A 21884-nucleotide genomic window follows, 5' to 3' on the forward strand; every position below is an offset into this window, starting at 1 on the left:
AGATTTCTGAGTCAGGTTTGCTGTGCGTAATGTTGTAAAGCCTGAAATATTCAGAATTGGAAAGTGATATATGGAATCTTTCAGACAACTTCATACATCCACTATACACCTCTAAAATCCTGTGTATGCAAGGATTAGAGGTAATATATTTTAAACTGATGACAATGATTTTAGGTGACTTTATGGACTGTGCTGAATCTATATAATGTGAACATGTCATGATGAAAAGACTACTGAAAATAGAATATACAGCAATAGAAACAGAAACAGAGTGAAATGAATATTTAAACTTTTTTACCACCTCCTTTCGATGTCCATTTTGGAGATGCCAAGTTTTTTAACAACAGCAGTAAAGCATATTTAGATCTGATCAAATCTTACGTGCAGTACATGTAGACTGAACTTGAAACAGCGGAAAAGAGAATCACCCTGGGGTACATACAGACTTACATAACCAGCTGTTTATCCACAGACATGAGGTTGAGGCTACACACGCATGAATATGTATCTATCTGCTCATCAGTGTGTAGAGTGTGTGTATGGATGTTGGCATTGCACTGTTTTGTATGTGTGTGTGTACAAGAGGTCAGAGAGAGCAGATCACCAGTGTGTGAGGATATTGGGCACATGGCAGGCAGGTGAGATATTCTGCTGTCGGGTATAGGTGTAGGTTCGTGTGTGTGTGGGTGGTATGAACAAGAGTTATGACCAAAGCTCTACAACCATTCAATGAATGCATGAGAGCACCAGCCTGACGCCTTACTCACACAAACACACACGTATTATGTGCTTTAATTTTAAGGGGTGTCTATTTATTTTAGGCAAATAAAATATTACAGATTTGCATGAAACCACTTAAGAGTTAAAAAATATACATATTCTAATAGGAATGAAACAGCAATTCTGTGCCTGTTAGTGGCAAGGAGCCTTTAGAGCTACAAAAATAAGTCCTATTTATATCTAATCAATATATGTTTAACAAATGGCTCATCTAACATCTATTTTCTCAAGTATTCATGCAACTAAAGAGTTTTGTGGCCTAAGGTCCAGATACTAAATATCAGATACTAAACTTGACTGAGGCTGTATAAGAAGCATCAGGACAAGAAGAAGAAATACAATGTTCACTCTTTTTATTTAACGTTACATAATATTCAGACAGCTTCACTGATACAAAAACCCATTTTGACATGGCAAATATACAAATCAGCCTTATTTGATCCACAGGAGGCAGACACTGTTTGGCTAAAATCACAGATGGCCAGTGCTTCTTGTGGGTTTGATGGCACTCTGGTAGAATGTTCCCAGAGAAAAATTGAGCTTCAGCTGTGAAGTTGAGCTTCATCTGTGGAGGGTCTGTCACCTTCCAGCTTTCTGTGTCATCATTATTGCTTTGAAAATCAAAACAGATGTTCAGAGTATAGTATAGTAATAAATAATCGTGAAAACACTACTGAGGTATTGGGGGTAAAATCAACATGGCAACCCTCCACAAATTCAGCTGGACTCCCTTTGTTAAATACCTGAGGGAACGTCAAGGCACAGAGTTGAAAGACATCCAATATTACCCTGGACATATATATGTGTCAAACATGTCAGAATTACTGCTGCCTCGAGTAAGGAGAGGCCAAATACATACTTAAAGGAGGGCTGGACTCAACCTCTTGTTAAGGTGAGGCATCACAGTTAGGCATGCTTGAGTTTAAAGGAGTATTCCAACCTTTATTATTTTTATCTTTTTTTTTAAAAATGTAAGCACAAAATTACCTCACACTGACTTCCAGAGGGTGCAGAATGAGTGATATCACACCATTCCTGCAAAATGTTGATGCATATATTAAAAATATTCAAACATACCAAAATGTTGAACTGTTTTAATTAGGTGTACCAATAAGTTTTAAAGAGTTTTTGTGTTATGTATTATTGTAAATACAAAAAAATCAAATATTCTCCTGTCCTTAAGTTGATTCATGGTAACTGTTGCGTAGTATTAAAAACGACATTTTATTAAAATAATATAAAATAATAAAACAAAAATCCTAAAAATTCAATATTAATAAGCTACGTCCACACTTGCTAACATTGAAATCTCCGTCTTTGATCTGCCTACATCAAAACTCACACATACTTTTGGATGCAATATTATCCCCAAGAACAGAACAAATTGATGCACATGCTTTTGCAGTGTTTTTTCCTTTATGGGAGTCTTGCAAAAAAAAAAATGCAATGATAAATAAATACTTTTTGCTTGTCATTTTCAAACTACTTTATTTTTAGGTTATTATTTATTGAATAAAATGACAACTGTCATTTTGAATACTGTGCAAAAGTTACCATAAATGAGCAGTGGAATGCTTGAATTTAGAATAACATTTATGTGTCACACACACACACACACACACACACACACACAAAATTCATTCATTCATTCATTATCTGTAACCGCTTATCCAATTCAGGGTCGCAGTGGGTCCAGAGCCTACCTGGAATCATTGGGCGCAAGGCAGGAATACACCCTGGAGGGGGCGCCAGTCCTTCACAGGGCAACACAGACACACACACACATTCACTCACACCTACGGACACATTTGAGTCGCCAATCCACCTACCAACGTGTGTTTTTGGACTGTGGGAGGAAACCGGAGCACCCGGAGGAAACCCACACAGACACGGGGAGAACACACCAACTCTCACAGACAGTCACCCGGAGCGGGAATCGAACCCACAACCTCCAGGTCCCTGCTGCGCCACCATGCCGCCCCACACACAAAATAAAATGTAAAATTTATTTGTACACCAAATACGCTTATGCTCTTCAAAGCATTTTGTAGACAACATCATGGCACTCTAAATGGCAAATTAGGGTTAGATTACCAGCTTGGGCAGAGACATAACACTATAAAAAGTGTCTTTGGGCAAAACTCCTAATGTAACCACAGCTTACCTGTAATCTGTAACACAAATAACATTGTAAGCTGCATTGGATAGTGTCTGCCAAATGCTGTAAATATTCTGTTCCCTTTGGCAGTCTACAGGCAGTCATTTTGAGCTGTATTTTATTAATTAAAAAAATAATAATTCTGAGAAAGACTTTGGAAGATCCCTTTAAATCATGTACAAAAACAAGAAGAACAAAGTTCTTTTTTGTTCACGACAATGTGCCATACAGACATCAATGCTTCAGAGACTGGTATGTACCATCATTAGCTAACGAGTAATCAATTAACAAAAAAATAAATAAATAAAATAAAAAAAAAAAAAAAAAAAAAAAACGAGTTTTTTTTTCAAAAAAAAAAAAAAAAAAAAACATTTTTCAAGAGGTCGCTATAGTGGCTGTAGAAACCCAACGTGCTGCAAATATGAAAACACACCTCAAATTCCTAAAGGCTGCAAAAGTCTTGATTGTGGAAATGGACACAGAAAAGGATGAAATGCTCATTTGTCCCAAATATACTATATGATCAAAATGTTGTGGACACCTGCTCATCCAACATTTCTACTAAAATCAAGGGTATTAATAAAGAGTTTGCCCGTTTGCTGAATAAATAATAACATCTAATTTCTCCACATACCCACAGTGAACAGACTGAATGTTATCACCCTGAGAGTCTAGGAAAGTTTTCTATATTTGTTTAGTGTATTACATTCAAAACAACTGCATTTATTTATATAGATGAATAGGATGCCCCACATTTCCAACATATTTTAGACTCTATTAAAAGGTTTTTACATACATTTATTTCAAGTGTAATCATTCAGTGTGGTAGACGTCTGTGAGTTATGTTTAAATAAATTTGCTGTATATGATTTCAAGGCAATATTTGTAAAATCCACCGAACGTTTCCCCATGGTTCACTTGCTCACGAGTGTATTTGCGCACTGGAAAAAGGTCCAGTATTCATACACAGCACTGGCTCTGTAAAATGGGACACAAACGAAGAATTACACTACATCTTCAGCCAATTAGTAACAGGGGGGCGTTTTGTTGGTCTGCAAGCTCAGCGTTGTTACCTTGGCAATGTGCGTGCATGAATTTGGGTGTGGAGCTTCTGAAGCAGCAGTGAATGGAGTGTATTTTGTGTTTCAATAAAAAAAAAAAATTATATATATATATAATTTTTTTATTGTGGCTTGTTTTAATTTTGTCATGACTTTTTCAGGTTTTTTCTTTCTGAGTTTGTAATGTGTTTTCATACTTGCAACATGCATCATCCTGCCCACCGTAGGTCCACTTAATAATAAAATACAATAACCAATTTTTTCACAAATTTACAAAGCAAGCTCAAAAAAATGTAAAAGAAAGAAATAAAAGAGAGAAAAGAAATAAAGTTAAGCGATAGTAACAAATACCAAGGTCTAAAATTCATAATACTAAACCTGTATTGGTAAACATTTGAGATGCTATCCTTTCCCAAATCTCCGATAAATCACTAAGTGTACCTTGTAGTAGATTATTTACAAAGAATATACAATTGTCCAAAAAGACCATGTTTGTGATCCAAGACATGAACAAAACATACCATTTCATTTGAAATATTCATTTGCTTATGCCTAAGTAGATCAACAAAGGATCTATAAATATTGTCCACTTTGGCTGGATCGGAACGAAACACACTTATAGTGAAATCACACTCATGAGTGTTTGGTTTTAATGCTTATGCTCATGGCATGATGCTCTTTGCGCCCAAAAACTGTAGACAAATACTCTCCGACACGTCGAAGGAAAGATGGCAGAGCATTACGGAAAGGCACATCCAGAACAAGACAAAACTTTTAACTATTTTCATCATGCCATGCAGACCTGGGCAAACTACAGCATTTGTTCCAGGGGAAACTAAAATTATAATTTTATTCTTTTATTTAGAAATAATTTCAGACAATTTTACTTACAAAATAGATGGTGTAGGTGACTTTAGTGTTCTGAGTGGGAAGGTAATGTGTGTTCTGAGTGGTGACAGACCACCACCGTACACAAACACCAGCCCATGTCCTTCAACCTACTAAAGGACCTCTGTGTAAAATCATGTGGACAATAAATGTCTGACATTCGAGAAACTGTACAGTACATTAAACCTAGTTCATATCAATTGTGATCTCTGCTCCCTTCCTGGTCCATTCCTCATCCACCCCCCGCCTCCCCCCAAGGGGAGGCCCAAGAGCAAAAATAAAAAATCTTTCCTAGCGTCCCTTTAAGCACATGTCAGCTCAACTGGTGCATTAGCTTCAGTGGCTTATGAGTAATGTCATGAAGCCCTTCTGGTATCAAGTGCTCAGATTTCACCTACAGCTAAACTGCTCAGCGCCAGCTGTCTCGATTTCGTCTCTCTACTGAGGGTAGAAAGACAGCACCAGAGTCAGAATGGAGCTGGACATTTAGCGGTCACACCTAATCAAACGTCTTCAAGCTAACTTGAATAGAGTTTCTCTATTTGTGTAAATACAATACTACAAAATGACAAAACACAATGAGTCCCAGCTCAGTAGAAATCACTAGCATTTGTAGCCACTGTACTTTGCACATGGCCGTCAAATCAAGATTTGCGATGATCTTTTTTTTTTTTTTGAACTCAAAAGTAAGAACATTGGACCTTTTCTCTCACAAAGCAAAAACCAAAAATGAAAAAGCACAAAATTAATTAAAAATAAAAGTTGCATGGTTGTTAGGATGTTCCTGGTGTAGCAACATACACAAAACTCTTTAAACATGAAACTAGAAGTGCTCTTTGTACGTAAAGTCCTCATAACCTCCTGAAGCTTCGAGGCGGCACTTTTTTGCTTTCTGCGCCAACGTACGCCTGAGGCATTTAGGTTAGATTCCTGTTCATCCCCCTTTCTTTCTCTCTTCCACATCAGGAGCTCTCAGTGACATCAAAGCCAGGCTGTTGACACAGAGGGTGCTGATGTAGCAACACAAGCACGATTAGTTCAGTTCCTCTGTATCACAGCTGGAGTCTCACAACTATGTTCACTATGCGCTATACAGTTCAGCTTTCTCTGTATCTACCTAAAAATACACAACATTACAAAGCTACTAAAAAGACACACAGACAGGTGTCGGGGAGGACAGAGAGAAAGAGAGATTGTGATGTCTGAATGTCTGCTTGAAAAACTGTGTGAAGGGGTGTACTCTGCAATGTGATGGTTACATGACCCATAGTAACGCCAAGTCTGCGTGTCTTAGAGGAGGTTGGGATGCACTGCCGGCTGGTTAGTGGCCGCCTCTGGACCCAGAGGGGTTGTGGACCCAATCAAGGATGATGAGGGACAGGCTGCCGATCATGAAGATGAAGCCCACCACCAGAAAGATGAGTGCCTGTGGACACAAGGAACATGAGTGGTCATGATATAGAGCTCAAACATGAACACACATTATTTTTTTTAAACACTACATTCATTTATATATAATAATGCATTCATAACCGAGATAGTGCAATGGCACTTTTCCACTGCATAGTACCTATTTTACTTGACTTTTTTTAAAATATTTAATTTAATATAACATTTTTATTTTTTTGTGGGCATCAACCCATTGAACAAATCAGAGCCTTTATGGTGCTTTTTCCCCTAACTTGCTTGACTAACCTGCTTGGCATTTTGCATTTCCATTAGGCAAATTTGGTACCTGGTCCCTGGAACTAGGTACATTTTTAGCAACTGCTCACTCCTGGGTGCAAGCAAGCTGAATAGAGACTAACCATGATGTGCAAACCAGAGCTGATTGGCCAGAGAGAATTGTTTACATGATGAAATGCAGACATCCAGCACAAGCAAGGTGTTTGTAAAATTGGCAAGCTATAGTAGAGATCACATTTTTTCTTATCTGACTCAGCAGCTAAAATGGCATCATTGTCTTTTGAAGAATGCTTCTTGGACTCCAGGTTTAAGACTTACTGATATCTTCTGAGTGGATCTAAATGGTATGCTCTTGACTAGCCGTAGGTAGAAGGCAGCCGGCAGGATGAAGATCAACATGGTGGCAGCAGAAGAACCTAGAAAGGAAGAATTTTAGTAGAGGATGAGTTCCAGCCAAGTATACCTCTTCATTTCCCTGATGTGATCTTACTTTTCTTATTGGGATTATATCCACAATATAAATCAATGAGTTGTCACAACAATTGTGGCCAAGGCTGGTTTAAAGAGGCCTTTTTTGGGCAACATTACTCTCATTACAAGACAATTTCACCACTCACCTATAAAGCCAAAGATATCTCTGATCGTCGGGACAAAAATGACGAGTAAATTGTTGAAGATCAAGATGGCCAGGGCGATGAGGATGTGTCTGATCCAGCTGAACTCTTGCCCGCTAAACAGCAGTGTGACAATGGATGAGCGGATCTACAAAATATGGCACACACACGAGACATTAATATAAAATATTACCTTAGTAGAAAAGATACATGCATACACAAAATATATTCTGTTGCATTTCATTATGTTTACAGAAGCATAATATGGGACTTAATGCCTTAATTGTGGCATAAATGTGGTTACATTGGGTTAGAAATAATTAAATGACCTACTGAGTATTTGATCATTGAAATATTTTTACTTGTACATTGGCTGATGACTGGATTAGGAACACCTACCTTTGTCTCAGCTCCACTGACCATACAGGAGCACTTTGTTGTTCTACAATTACAGACAGTAGTTCAACTCTTTTCTGCATACTTTCTTATCCCCATTTCACCCAGCTCTTCAATGGTCCAGACCCACACAGAGCAGGTATGATTTGGGTGGTGGATCATTCTCAGTGCTGCAGTGACAATGACATGATGGTGGTGGGTTAGTGTGTGCTGCACTGGTATGAGTGGATCAGACACAGCAGTGCTACTGGAGTTTTTTAACCCCTCAGTGTCATTGATGAAATGAGAATAGTCCACAAATCAAAAATATCCAGCCAACAGCATCCTGTGTCCACCGATGAAGGACTTGAGGACGATCAACACAAACACAAGATGAGCCATGCTCTCTGACTTTACATCTACAAGGTGGACCAACAATGCAGGTGTGTCTAACAGAGTGGACAGTGAGTGGTCACAGAGTTTAAAAACTCAAGCAGCATTGCTGTGTCTGATCCATTCGTACAGGCAAAACACACACTAACACACCACCACCATCATGTCAGTGTCACCGTAGCGCTGAGAATAATCCACCACCCAAATCATACCTGCTCTTTGGGGGTCCTGACTATTAAAGAACTGGGTGAAACTGATGATAACAGGGTGATAATAACTTATGCAGAAAAACAGTTGAACTACAGTCTTTAATTGGAGAACTACAAAGTGTTCTTGTATGGCCAGTGGAGCTGATAAAATGGAAACTGAATGTTCATACAAGGTAGGTGTTCCTAATCCAGTAATCATTCAGTGCAGTCAAGTACACTACTAGATAAAGAAATCTACCTTTTACTCAGAGCTTAATTAATTTTTTAAATGAAAATTTTTATAAGTATACAAATGTCAGACATTTGCTAATGGCTGCAGCATATTCTTTGAAGTTCTATATAATTGACTCAGTACGAAAGTAATATTTTTGAGCTATTAATTATGAACACCTAATTATTATTTGGCCCAAGGAAAAATAGCTTTACTTAAGTTAGGATTCAGGCTACTCTCGCCAACTCTACTTAAGTGTAACAAATGGCTTTTATCTTTCCACCACTTAAATAACTTTTCCCATATTTCTCCAAATTACGTATTCGACCAACACTGCTTAAAATATCTGAATATCTGACTAAGAACACAGGATATTGTGGTATTGTGGCTAGCTGAAAGTAAATGAAAAATAAACAGCTTCATTAATGAAAACCCAACATGGATTTTCCTTCCAATAAAGAGTTTGGGATGGATAATGTGAGAGGAAATGAAATGTCATATATACAGTGAGGTTTTTTTCAGTACTGTTTTCTGCTTTGTTCTCAGATCAAAGTAATCCTCTTTTGTAGTGGTAGCTCTGTCAGATCCTGGGAAGTATCAGAGGTCCAGAAAATAAAGACCAGAATTTTGTTTCAACTGTCCTGAATCCTCTGAGGCTGGTTTGTGAAGATTAGAGAAGCTAGAGAGTTGAAATGAAATCCTGGGGTGGAATTTTGTTTTCACTTTGTTGTTTATCTATATTTGATCAAAGTGGATCTAGTGTCAGTATCTTCCTTTTATAAGTGTAGGCCTATGTGTTTCAGCATTAGCAGATATGTATAAGAAATATCTCAGATACTGGCATCATGCCTTGATTTCCATATCAGTACCTCCTAACTGAAAAAAGTAAATGGGAACAAAGGGAAATTTCCCAATACATATCACCCAAGCATTTTAAATCAATATTACACTAGGGCTAGGTATAGGATTAAGGTTAGATTTAATAGAATATATTCGATTCAACATAAACTTCATTTTCAATTCATTTTAATGGCAACTAAAGCTGGGCATCTGCAAAGCAATCTAGAGTGGATGCTAAAACAGATAGCAAATCAACTCTTTTACAAAGCACAACATGTGACACCACAATACGAGTGAATGAACAAACAGTAATGAACCTTTTCCATTTATAAAGCCCTTAATATTCATCACACCTATAACAATATGTTCTACAGTCCTTTTAGGCCACAAATATTGTACATCTTGGCCTGCGGATATACATCTGCACACATAAACACACCTAACGCTACATTGAGGGTGGGAAATGTGGTCAATATATAATAAAATTTCCAACGTCACTTCAAAACACAATCCCACTACACAGAGTGCAACACAATATATATATATATATATATTTTTATTATTTGAAACAAACCATGAATAATATGGTTTGTATTGAACACACTGCACATACAGGATTAAACCTAATTAGACAGACTGAGTACTGACTCCTAATCCACAATGTAATCAGAAAAGTTGTAACATTACTAATCATGATAGCTTTAAATATTGTCATACTGCCCATTAAAAAGAAAAAAAAAATTCACATGCTTTGGTGTCAACACACACACACTGAAAATCTGAATGGAGGGTGTTGTGTAAGATTAGGTTAGGGGCAGGTGTGTGTATGATGGAGATCAGTTAATGAGCTGAAGCAGGTCACAGGACCAGCTCTGATCAGCTCAGAGTGAAGGCCTGGGAACAACGGTGCACTGGGGTAAAGTTCAGCCAACAAGGTGAAGATCCTCTATGAGGCCACACACACACACACACACACAAGAATGGGCACAGGGAGGAGCCTAGACCTCAGGATTAACTTTCTGAGAGTGAGGCTTGTGAAACTTTTGTGAAAGTTGCATCAGCCACATCACAGCACGCCTGCACACTTTGACGTCTGCTGTTACAATACAGAACACACTGATTTAGCTATGTTATACTTCATTACAGGGCTGGGACTTATCCAAACAAAGTAAAAAAAAAAAAAAAAAAAAAAAAAAAAAATGACAGCATTTTCACATGATGCAGAAAATAAAGCTGAATTCAGGAGTGAATTCAATATGACAGGTGACATTTCAAAACAAGTTGCAAAATTGGCTTTGTGTAATTCCACCCACAAACGGCAGAGAAAAAGGAATGTAATGCAAGTCAAGGGACTTCTTTTAACGTTAAGCCTTTTTTCTAATTTAGCTTAAACTGCAGTTTGTAGAGCTCACTAGAGACTGATTAAAAATATGGGTAGGTGCTCTGGCAATATTATGATTGTCAACTTTTTATGATAAACGTGATATGTTGGTACAAATTTGATTTACCTTCTGTACTGTGTATTTAAAACAAATCTGGACTATAAAGTTTTTTTTTAATTAAAATCCCATTTCATTCATGCAATTTCTTAATTTTGTCACAAAAATTGACTTCACACACTACCACACATTTGCGCTTTACTCCTTTTGTTCTACATTTTCTGTTTTCATGGCTTGTTGTTTTGGGATTCTTATCCTGACGTTGTGAGACCTTCCTTGGTCTACCTGTATATTTTTTCTTTCCTGACCTTCCCATTTTGTTAATATTTACACCAAATTTTAACCCAGCTGACTAGATCAACAAATATCTTTTCCCACAGTTTGTGGCTAAAACTCTCTTGTTGGGGCCATGTTTTTTTTTTCAGTTGAGAGTCAAATCCAACCATGTGTTGAGTCTGTAAACACTTTCTGCAGTCTTATTTGCATTTTAGGCTTGTACTTGTATTACTTTTAGAAATGCATATTATGATTTCACTCTTTTTCCCCCTGAATATTTTTTTCTGTGACTGACCTGGAAAAAATTTTCAATTAACTCACATATTTTAACTTTCTTTTAACATTTGTTTGAGGTATGTTCCACACAATCAGTATGATCTGCTAAACACACATTTTGGTATCCTGTCTGGGATAGTAAGAACCTCAAGACAGCGACTTTTTTTTTGTCAATGCTTTAGAACATATTCTAAAAATGATACTTATACCTGTACTATACTCTAAAAGACTGTCTATGTGTAGTTTGCTATATACATACTCACATCTGGTAAAGTGTTTTATTGCTATTCCTATATTACTCCCTCTCTCATTACTCTCTCTCTGCTAGGTGTCTGGGTTGTATTTTTAGCAGTGTGATGCCAGTGTCCTACTCTTTTGCATTGGCTTTTACATAAAGGGGCTGTTACTGGTTGGCACCTGGGTGTGACATTTCGGTTGTCCCAGTACTTTAAGCTGAAAGAATTCGGCACCGGCTGGTGAGCAGCGGGACTCTTTAGAGGGTAAAAGTGTGATATTCTTCCAATGGATTCTCTGTCTGCCCGACACCATTTATGTGAAGCATGTGGCTCTGAAGCACTGCAGTGACTCATAGAGTTGCGGTGGTTGGAGCACCTTAAAAGTCAAGCAGCAACAGTAATCACACTGTAGGCCTGAAGCATGTTGTTATGGGGGAAAAAAAATAAACTGTCACTGTTTCAGCACGGTTCACACAGCATAGTCAGTAACACACTGCAATTCCCAGCTGGGGCAAGACCACCATGCGCTACCGATGAAAGTCCTTGGGCAAGACTCCTAAAACTGCATTAGCTCTGTAATTTTGGCTAATATTTTGCCTTATTACATAACTGCCTAAGTACACAATATGAAGCATAGTAGGAATTAAGGCGCAGCCTAGATCTTTGTGAGTCCTCCACCTTGCAGTCATTATACTGTCCACAAAAGAGCAGATACAAACTCCACAATTGTTCATTTCTGTGTTTCTCTGAGATTATCTGGAGCCAGAGACAACAAAGGTCCACCACCACAATGCAGATCAGGGTGTTTTTTTTTTGTTGTTTTTTACAACAAGCTAGGTCAAGTGTCAAGCAACTTTCACATTTGCATTGCTGGAATACATGTATATTAATCCTTTTCTTACAGGAGGTATTAATGCTTTAATGCTGATTAGTTAAATCCCTCTGCTCTAGGCCTCTGGACTGCAAAACCAAATGTTCCAAATGCCAAAATAAAGTCATTGGCAGTACCAATTAAGGTTGATCTCAGCTGTGCTGCATCATACCCTAAACACAGCTAAACCGCAGAGCACAACGGATGTCAGCTAGTGGGCCCAGAGTTGACCTGTAAGACAGTACCCCTATGCTTCTCACTCATAGACATCCACAATCCCGCTACAGACAAAGGCTAGTAATACCACACCCAGAGTAACAAAAGAGCTCACTGTTATCACCAGTGGTACAACTGCATTCATTCACTCGAAGGTCTTTGAAACAAACAAAGAAAATATGTCAGAATCGTTAATTGTAATACATAAAAGAAAACTGTGAATATATTTGTACTGCATTAGTGAAACAGTATACATTTTACTGTTATCTAAACAGGGCAAATAGTTATAGTTATGTGAACACATTTTTGATGTTGAGTTAAATTAACATAATAAATCACACTTTATAGTGCTTTTTTCACCACTGTTAAGGAGCGCAGTTGTGCATGATTTCAAAATCACCACTGATGAATAAATAATGTAATTAATCAGAATTAATTTTTTCACCAAGCAATGTAGTGGCTGCTCAGCAACATATTGATTTCAGATTATTACTAATATCCGTATATATTTAAAGATGGAAGCTGCAGTTTGTGGGTGTATACTGATAATTTAACAGTATATCTGAATTGGCTCAATCAGATACTAATTTATCTAAATTATAAACTGTTTTATTAAATAAAAACGTGTGTGAGACTAGTTTACCTGATTAAAATGACCTTTATCAGGAAAAGGATTTCTACCAAAATGAGAACTTACATTTTCTTAAAGAGAGCACATTTATAGATTATATACAGTAATAACATAAATGATTCCATGAATGTGCCACATCAAATATATATTGAAAGTCATATTGCAGTCCATATTTAATACATGTGTAAAGACATGCATTGCCCAGCACAGCAATCCAAATGAATGGCAGCAGTTATGTCTAATTTGTGGTGATATTTATGGGATAACAGAAAATGTGTATGACTAAAACATGTATGAAGCAAACAGTCGTCATTAAGCTGTCATAATAGCATGTCACAAAATAAAAAAATTCTTAAAATCAAATGCGTATCACAGTGGTGAAAAAAAGCCCACTATGTGAACCCATGCCAGTTGGTAGGAGAAAATAGTTTATCGCTGTATCACTGATGCTAAGCCAAGGTCTCTGTAGGCCAGAGACAAAGCAAATGTAATCTCACGCTCTCTTTCTAAGAAGAGCTGCGACCTTTCAGAAATGTGATGGGCAAGGATGAACAGAAACGCCAAATCTTTCGTATATACACACAAGCCTTCTACCAATGTCCTCCTACTATCACTCTCACAAAATAACCCACAACATTCTGTAGAACCCTATAAAGACATAGGGTTCTTTTAAGTGACAATGGTACAAGATTGTCATTGCTGATACTTTCTTCATGAAGTTTAAGCTCCACGTCAACAGCATCTTTTGTTTAAAAGAAAAGAAAAATAAAAAAAAAAAACACTATCCTGGAGCTATAAGTGAACATCTCCATGGACAATGGTTAAGGCCCAATGTAAGGAAAATGTTGCCCAGGACACAACAACATGAGAAACCAAGCTTTTATATCCTGATTTTTGAGGTTCTGATTTGGTTTCTACTGAAGAATCTGTAAAATAATGTTGAGTATTTTTAAACAGTTCTCAACATACCACATCTGCAGTGTACACTCAGTTACTGTAGACATAAACAACATAAAGCCGGTCATGAAAAAGGCTTCATGAGGTGGCAAACAGTTGACGCATATGTAACTAACCTAATGCTGCAGATACAGCAGATATAGATTGGTGAGATCAGTTAAATGTATTATTACATTTAAGAGCAGATTTGCAACTTAAGCTAAAGCATTCATTAAATGTAATTATATTTCAAAAACACAGGAAAAGTCCAAACTATTGTTAATTTGTTGTGTGCCTACAGTGCAGTGAATGTTAGGGATTGACAGCAAGTTAAAAATTTAATGTATTCATGTAGCTCTCTGCAAGGTTGAGAGCAAACACGCACACGCGCACACGCACGCACACACACACACACACACACACACACACACACACACACACACACACAGGCTCAGTGTAATATTCCATACACTCAAAGCATTTCAATTCCCCAGTAGTTGTGAAAAGCTTTGGCTTTTTTGACATACTGTTCCAGCTTGAGAGACTATGAGCAAACCTACAGAGAATACACTTGGAATGGTGGGGAATGAAGACAAAAATTAACCTTTTCCTTTGTATTATAAGTAACCGAAATATCTGAAATGGGATTTGTGCAACCGCATCATCTGGTGGAAATGTAATTTTTACAGGTTGTGTGATCAGTGACATAAAATTCTGATCAACGGTTCCTCGTGCTAAATTTTTTGGTAGTTCATCATACTACAGTATAGAATAGATAGATACTACCTCAATGTATCTCAAAATAATGAAGTAGTATCTAAATATATTGACTCAGTATCTCAAAATAATGAGACCGTATCTCGAAATATTGAAACAGCAACTTAAATATTAATAAATAAACAAAAAACTGGTGGCATTTTTTAATTAATATGTTATGTGGCAGATACGGGCGTCTACATAAATGCTGGAGGGTTCCTGACAAAATGGTACTATTACTTTCACAAAATGTCATTTAATCCTATTCATCCTAAATTATAAAATTCAAAACGTGTAGGTACAAAAGCACCATCTAGTGGCCACTTAATGTCTTACAGGACTGTAGCTCTGTACAAAGAATTTTGGACATTCTAACGGGAACAAACAAAAAAAAAAAAAAAAAAAAAAACAAAAAAAAGAAATCCCAATAAACCTAAAAATTCACATTCCAAAATAACCTCTCAGTGGGTACATTTCACAGCTCCATAGCACACTAAAAACACAGCTCTATAAACATTACCTCATCTAATCCACCCAGTGATTGCATAAAACTCTGAGTGTAAGGTTAAAAAGGGAAAGTGTCTGTGTGTGTATTAAAGTAACTATGTCCAAAAGGGCCTTTAATATGCCACTCTCCTGCCTGTCTGAGTGCTGTGTGGTGTGAGGGGAAGCAAGATCCTAATATAGATACAGCCATGTAGGGTCCCATGGCTCCAGTGGCAGATATCACACTCTTCAACCTTGCTCACCCCAGTAAGTAAGGCTATGGGCAAAACCCCCACCCAGTTGCAGGCCACAGAAGGCAATGGAGTAAAACAAAGCTCTGGGATGTGAGTTCTGTATAAGTTATCCCTCCACTGATTATTTCCACAATTTACTGAGCAATGAGAAGTCTTACATAAAGCCAATCTATAATAAGAAATTTGACTGAAAAATAAATAGCTTAAGGAAAAATAAAATCTTATCATGTAAAGTTAAATTTTTTGTGATATAAGGTTTTTTCCACATCAACAATACTTAATCTTGTGTTGATTATGATATATATGTACTATCAAGCAAATGTACACGTGGTAACTGAAAACTGATATCATTTTAATTTCTTATTAAAAAATAATAAACATTAATAAATATTTTTAAGCAAGAGAGTTTCATTGATAAATTTACACCTCTGGTCTGTTCCATAAAACAGTGTGTATGTGTCTGAATCTGTGAGTTAACATTACAATGCAGTAAAAACTTGGGTGCTAGAAGCTCTGGGGAACTGAAGTAGTTAAAAGTGTCTGGTGAGAAGGAGCTGATGTGCAGGCACCAAGACCTTTTCATACTGTTGCCATTCACTGACCTCATGGAACAGTTTGTGCTTTTGGTCAGCACATAACAGGCTGGTCTGGGTGAGGGGAAAACAGTAGCACACCCAGCACACTTCTCAGTTTGTCAAAAACTCTATTATATATCAGCCTGACTAAACACCAAATAATTGGGCTGTTTGACGTACATGTTTAATTGCCTTGATGTTTAACACTGACAATTCTGTGTGTCCCAGGGTGTGTGTGTGTGTATATACGTCAAAGGGGTTAAGACGTATTAAATTTTACTTGTTTATTACCAGATTTTTCTCTCAGGCATAATATTAGAATAATAAAAGGTATGACTGCAGTACAAAATTGAATCATAACTTTATAAATGAAGCTACAAATATTCTTAAGCATCAATGTGAGTAATTGTAAAGTGATTATAAAAAAACACTATTTTAGTGTTATTTTTTATTTAGTGCAATTCTGGAGGAAATTTTCACACAACATAAAAAGCAAATGATGTTGAAAATGGTGGCATTTTTGTGCACAGTAACATTTATAAAGCATTTATAATTCATCATAAATTAAAATGTAAATAATTAAATAATTGAAAACCAGGTTCAAAGGTTTTTCAAATAAACTTTTAAAAATGAAACTATATAGCATTCCACTACTGTCACAAGGACTATCATTTTTGGAAATGCTGTAAATATTCAGAATTCATTTTCAAAGTGTTGGCCCTTAAACCTGAAAAATACCAAGCACTCTGGATATTACATTCATTAAATCTGGCCACCAAATGGGTCATTATACCACACTTCCAGGAGTGCCAATATCGTGCAATATTGTCTCTCAGCCAATCCCACTACAAGGCCAGAACTATTGTGGTATAATAACTCTGACAACCAATTTGGAACCAGTTTGGTTTCTTTTTAAAACAGAATAAAGAGGTATGGCACAGTGAACCTGTTAAACCCTTTCTGATTTAAAAAACAAAAGAAAATTGCAATCAAATCAACACAGGAAATGCTACGTTTGTGTGGTTCCTGTGGCTGTGTTCAGCGTGAGCAGAGGTGTATCTTTATTTTCCACTGTTGCTCTCATTCACCAGCTCAGAAGCATGGATCTGGAGCCATATTCTAAAATACTCAAATTTAACTTAAATAGAGAGAACTTGCCGTCAAGTGTATGACATCACTATGATCTGAACCTGCTGTAAACACATTTTACTGACTCTGTTCATCTCTCAGGCTATTTCCTGATTTAGAACAAGCTCTGAAGAATACAGCATCTGCTCCCATCAAAACTGCTGTAAATGCATATCGGCTCGCTGGAGAGAACCAAAATTCAAAAATCATGAATGGAACCAGTTCAAGATTCAGAGTTCATTGAAAAGAGCAAAAACGAACGTGTTACCTCACTGGTTGTTGAAAAACAAAAAAATAATGCTTTTTTTTTCATATATTTTGAAACCTAATAATAATCAGTGATAACGAACTGTGTTAATGTATTACTGTGGTGGCAGTACACCAGTGCCAATATTTCACACTATAGCACTCTCAATTTGGTATTATTTCTTAATTACTATTGGTTATTATATACATATATCCCAAATATTACAAACCTATATTTCTGAGTGGTATTGCATATGTTAATGCACATTGTATGTGTACATCATATAAAGCTAAAATACTCACAGGAAAGAGGACGATGGGGACCGTGAGGGTTACAGCAGTCAACACAGCCAGACGTACCAGCAGCAGCAAGGTATCAAACTTGTAGACCTTAGTAAAGGTGTGGAGTAACTCTGCTTCCACATTATCTGAGTGTGAGGAATGGAATGGATTGAAAACAGGCCTGAGTGTAATAACAACATCATGCAATTCAAAGGAGCAGTTATTAGAAAGTTTTCCACAATGATTCTTTTTTGTTTTGTAACACCTAATACATCTCTGGATGCATAACAGATTTTGTACTAAACCCATTTCAAACATGGTCACCTCCATGTGGGTGACCCGCTCTATAGAACATAAACCAAATCATTCAGGGACTACACAGCAATTGATTCCTAAAATCAGGTGAGTTTCATTTTGCATATATTTTTTTAAATAACATTTTTCTAAGTTTTATTAAGTTTTATATTATTTTCTCTTTAAAGGTGGATTATATTTTATGGAACTTACCATAGAATGTGAGGTAGCCAAACAGAGCTGACAGCATGTACATGACAAGCATAGCCAGGATTGATAAGTTTGATACGTTCTGCATCCTCCTCCGAGAGCGACTGAGAAATAAAAAGGAAAAAGAGATTATACGCATTCTTCGTTACCAGCTTTTTAAAGTAAAATGTGCTGCTCTGCTCTGATCAGTGTGTGTTCCTGCACTGCACACAATGATTCTGGGTAGGTCCAGATCCACTGCAACCTTGAACAAGATGAATGCAGTTACAGAAGATGAATTAATGAATGAATGAATTACTACTCACTCTTTTAGCTCACTGTAGATTGGGAGAACTTCAGGGTGACACACAAAAGCAAATGCCAGAATAGGAACAGTGTATGCAGTCTGGGGGGAGGGTGGGATCAAGATCAACAATTAAAATAATATAATACATTTTTAAATAAAAACATATGTAAATAGACTCTGTTTTGATTGGCTCCCCTGTATAATGCCTCTTTCAGTAGACAGTGACAAACACCATATAATACAAACCGGATTCCAAAAAAGTTGGGACACTAAACAAATTGTGAATAAAAACTGAATGTAATGATGGAGAGGCCAACATCTAATATTTTATTCAGAACACAAATCACAGATCAAAAGTTTAAACTGAGAGAATGTATCATTTTAAGGGAAAAATATGTTGTTTCAAAATTTCATGGCGTCAACAAATCCCAAAAAAGTGGGGACAAGGCAATTTTTTAACACTGTGTGGCATCCTCCCTTCTTACAACACTCAACAGACGTCTGGGGACAGAGGAGACCAGTTTCTCAAGTTTAGAAATAGTAATGCGCTCCCATTCGTGTCTAATACAGGTCTCTAACTGTTCAATCGTATTGGGCTTTCTTTGTCGCACTTTCCTCTTTATGATGCGCCAAATGTTCTCTATAGGTGAAAGATCTGGACTGCAGGCTGGCCATTTCAGTACCCGCATCCTTCTCCTACATAGCCATGATGTTGTGATTGCTGCAGAATGTGGTCTGGCATTATCTTGTTGAAAAATACAGGTTCTTCCCTGAAAAAGATGACGTCTAGATGGGAGCATATGTTGTTCTAGAACCTGAACATAGTTCTCTGCATTAATGGTGCCTTTCCAGACATGCAAGCTGCCCATGCCACAAGCACTCATGCAACCCCATACCATCAGTGATGCAGGCTTCTGAACAGAGCGTTGATAACAACTTGGGTTATCCTTGTCCTCTCTGGTCCGGATGACATGGCGTCCCAGTGCTCCATAAAGAACTTCAAATCGTGATTCATCTGACCACAGAACCGTCTTCCATTTTGCCACACTCCATTTTAAAAGACCCCTGGCCCAGTGCAAACGTCTGTGGAGCTTGCTTAGAAATGGCTTCCTCTTTACACTGTAGAGTTTCAGCTGGCAACGGTGGATGGCACGGTGGATTGTGTTCACTGACAATGCTTTCTGGAAGTATTCCTGAGCCCATTCTGTTATTTCATTGACAGTGGCATTCCTATTTGAGGTGCAGTGACGTTTAAGGGCCCGGAGATCATGAGCATAGAGTTTTACGGCCTTGAACCTTATGCAAAGCAATTGTTCCAGATTCTCTGAATCTTTTGATGATATTATGCACGGTTGATGATGATAACTTAAAAGTCTTTGTTATTTTATGCTGGGTAACACCATTCTGGTATTGCTGCACTATCTTTCTGCGCAACAATGGTGGAATTGGTGATCCTCTTACCATCTTGGCTTCAGAGAGACACTGACACTCTGAGAAGCTCTTTTTATACCCAATCATGTTGTCAATTGACCTAGTTAGTGTTAATTGGTCTTCCAGCTGCTCGTTATATGCTGAATTTCCTTTTTCCAGCCACTTATTGCTACTTGTCCCAACTTTTTTGGGATTTGTTGACACTGCGAAATTTTGAATCAACATATTTTTCCTTTAAAATGTTAAATTTACTCAAGATTAAACTTTTGATCTGTCATCTATGTTCTATTACAAATAAAATATTGACATTTGCCATATCCACATCATTGCATTCAATTTTTATTCACAATTTGTTTAGTATTCCAACTTTTTTGGAATCCGGTTTGTACTTCCTAAGTGTGAAAGAGTGGTGCTAAACTACTCTAGGGATAATATGCTGATGAAAATGTAAATGTAAATATATTGATATTTGTAACATTACAAAAACAGCTCAATCAAAGCTATTGGGCCATTTTACTTAAAATACTACAAACATTAAATTGATGCTAAAATTCTAAGCTACTCAAGGGCTAAGGGCTACTCAGATGGAATAATCTTTCTGAATCATTACACTGCTGTGCTTATGTAAACCTGTTATATAAACCTGATACCGACCTTCAGTAAATAAAAAAGCTTTAATATCCACACACATCTCTAACAAAGCCAAATGTTTTAAATAAATAAAGTGTGCACAAAAATGCTGGTTCCTCACCTGTGAGTTGAACACAAAGTATTTGGGTGTGCACATGTCCTCATAGTCGTCTGGGTGGGGAATGTAATGGACCCCGCTTTGGGCTACAGTGGATGAGTAAGGGTCCTGATGAACACTGCTCAAGTCTGCCCGTGAAAACTCCATTAGAGCTGAGCTGTTGTGGAGTGCATATGGACCTATCAGCTCGGAACCGTTCAGACTCAAACCAGACGAGTTATTGAAGAAGAAAGGCAAGGGACAAGGCAACTGAGTCTTCTTATATATCAACTGTGAGAGAGAAAGAGTAAGAGAGAGAGAGATGGTCAAACTACCAGTAAATTGGCAAACTGTTATAATCCGGATACTTTCCTAGTCATCTGGAGGGTGATACACCGACAAAGTCTAGTTGTGTAAGGTTATTTTGTCTTTAAGCATATCTGAGTTGGTCATCTCCATCACTCAAGTCTACTCCTGATTACATGTGAAAACCTGCTGTGATAATAATAATAATAATCTTTACTTTTATAGCCCCTTCCATATATAAATGCAGGTTTACAGAAATGTTTAAAAACAAAAATGTGAAAATATGAAAGAGTAAACAGTGAAACAGGAATTAAAGTAAAAAAAAAAGGGGGAGAATTAATAAAAGGGTAAACAATTAAATTGTCGAAATAAAAGAAGGCTAAAAGATTAAGAAGAAGATTAAAAGAAAGAATATACTCAAGTATGGAATTTTCCTGGACCCTAAGAGAGGACGAGTACCTCTGTAAATATGTAAATCCATGCTAGCAAATTTTTTTTATCACCAAGGAGTTGAAAAAGCCTAGAATAATCTTTAGATCTCATAAGGATCAGAAATTTTAATTAAATGAAGACAAGAAAAAAAACTCATAAACGTGATAAAAAAATTAAAGGTATGCTGATTTAAATAGAAATGTTTTCATAATGTGTGTGATAAGTCACATGACTAAGGATTTCCACAGTTTAGTAAATGTTATTATAGTTTATAGAATATTTCCTATTAAATTTACTTTTTTTTTGCACTGAAAATTTGTAAAATATAAATGTTTTCAATGTTTGCAATACTCTGTATCTGTGTTGGCTACTTAG

At 36.9% G+C, this 21884-nt stretch overlaps 1 protein-coding gene across 3 annotated transcripts in view; it reads right to left on the reverse strand.

Moving 5' to 3' along the window:
- Positions 1-925: 925 nt before the first annotated feature.
- slc38a4 (solute carrier family 38 member 4) overlaps positions 926-21884 on the reverse strand; it is a 61449-nt gene continuing 40490 nt past the window's right edge. For all 3 annotated transcript variants that reach the window (XM_066667009.1, XM_066667008.1, XM_066667010.1), the window contains 7 exons: positions 20796-21062; positions 18633-18712; positions 18331-18431; positions 17845-17969; positions 7191-7335; positions 6892-6989; positions 926-6313 (listed from right to left, as the gene is read on the reverse strand). In XM_066667009.1, coding sequence (XP_066523106.1) covers positions 6209-6313; positions 6892-6989; positions 7191-7335; positions 17845-17969; positions 18331-18431; positions 18633-18712; positions 20796-21062 — 921 coding nt within the window. In that variant the 3' untranslated portion in view covers positions 926-6208. The remainder of the gene's footprint in view (positions 6314-6891; positions 6990-7190; positions 7336-17844; positions 17970-18330; positions 18432-18632; positions 18713-20795; positions 21063-21884) is intronic.

Source organism: Hoplias malabaricus, chromosome 4, assembly GCF_029633855.1.
Source record: "Hoplias malabaricus isolate fHopMal1 chromosome 4, fHopMal1.hap1, whole genome shotgun sequence".
Lineage (NCBI taxonomy): Eukaryota > Metazoa > Chordata > Actinopteri > Characiformes > Erythrinidae > Hoplias > Hoplias malabaricus.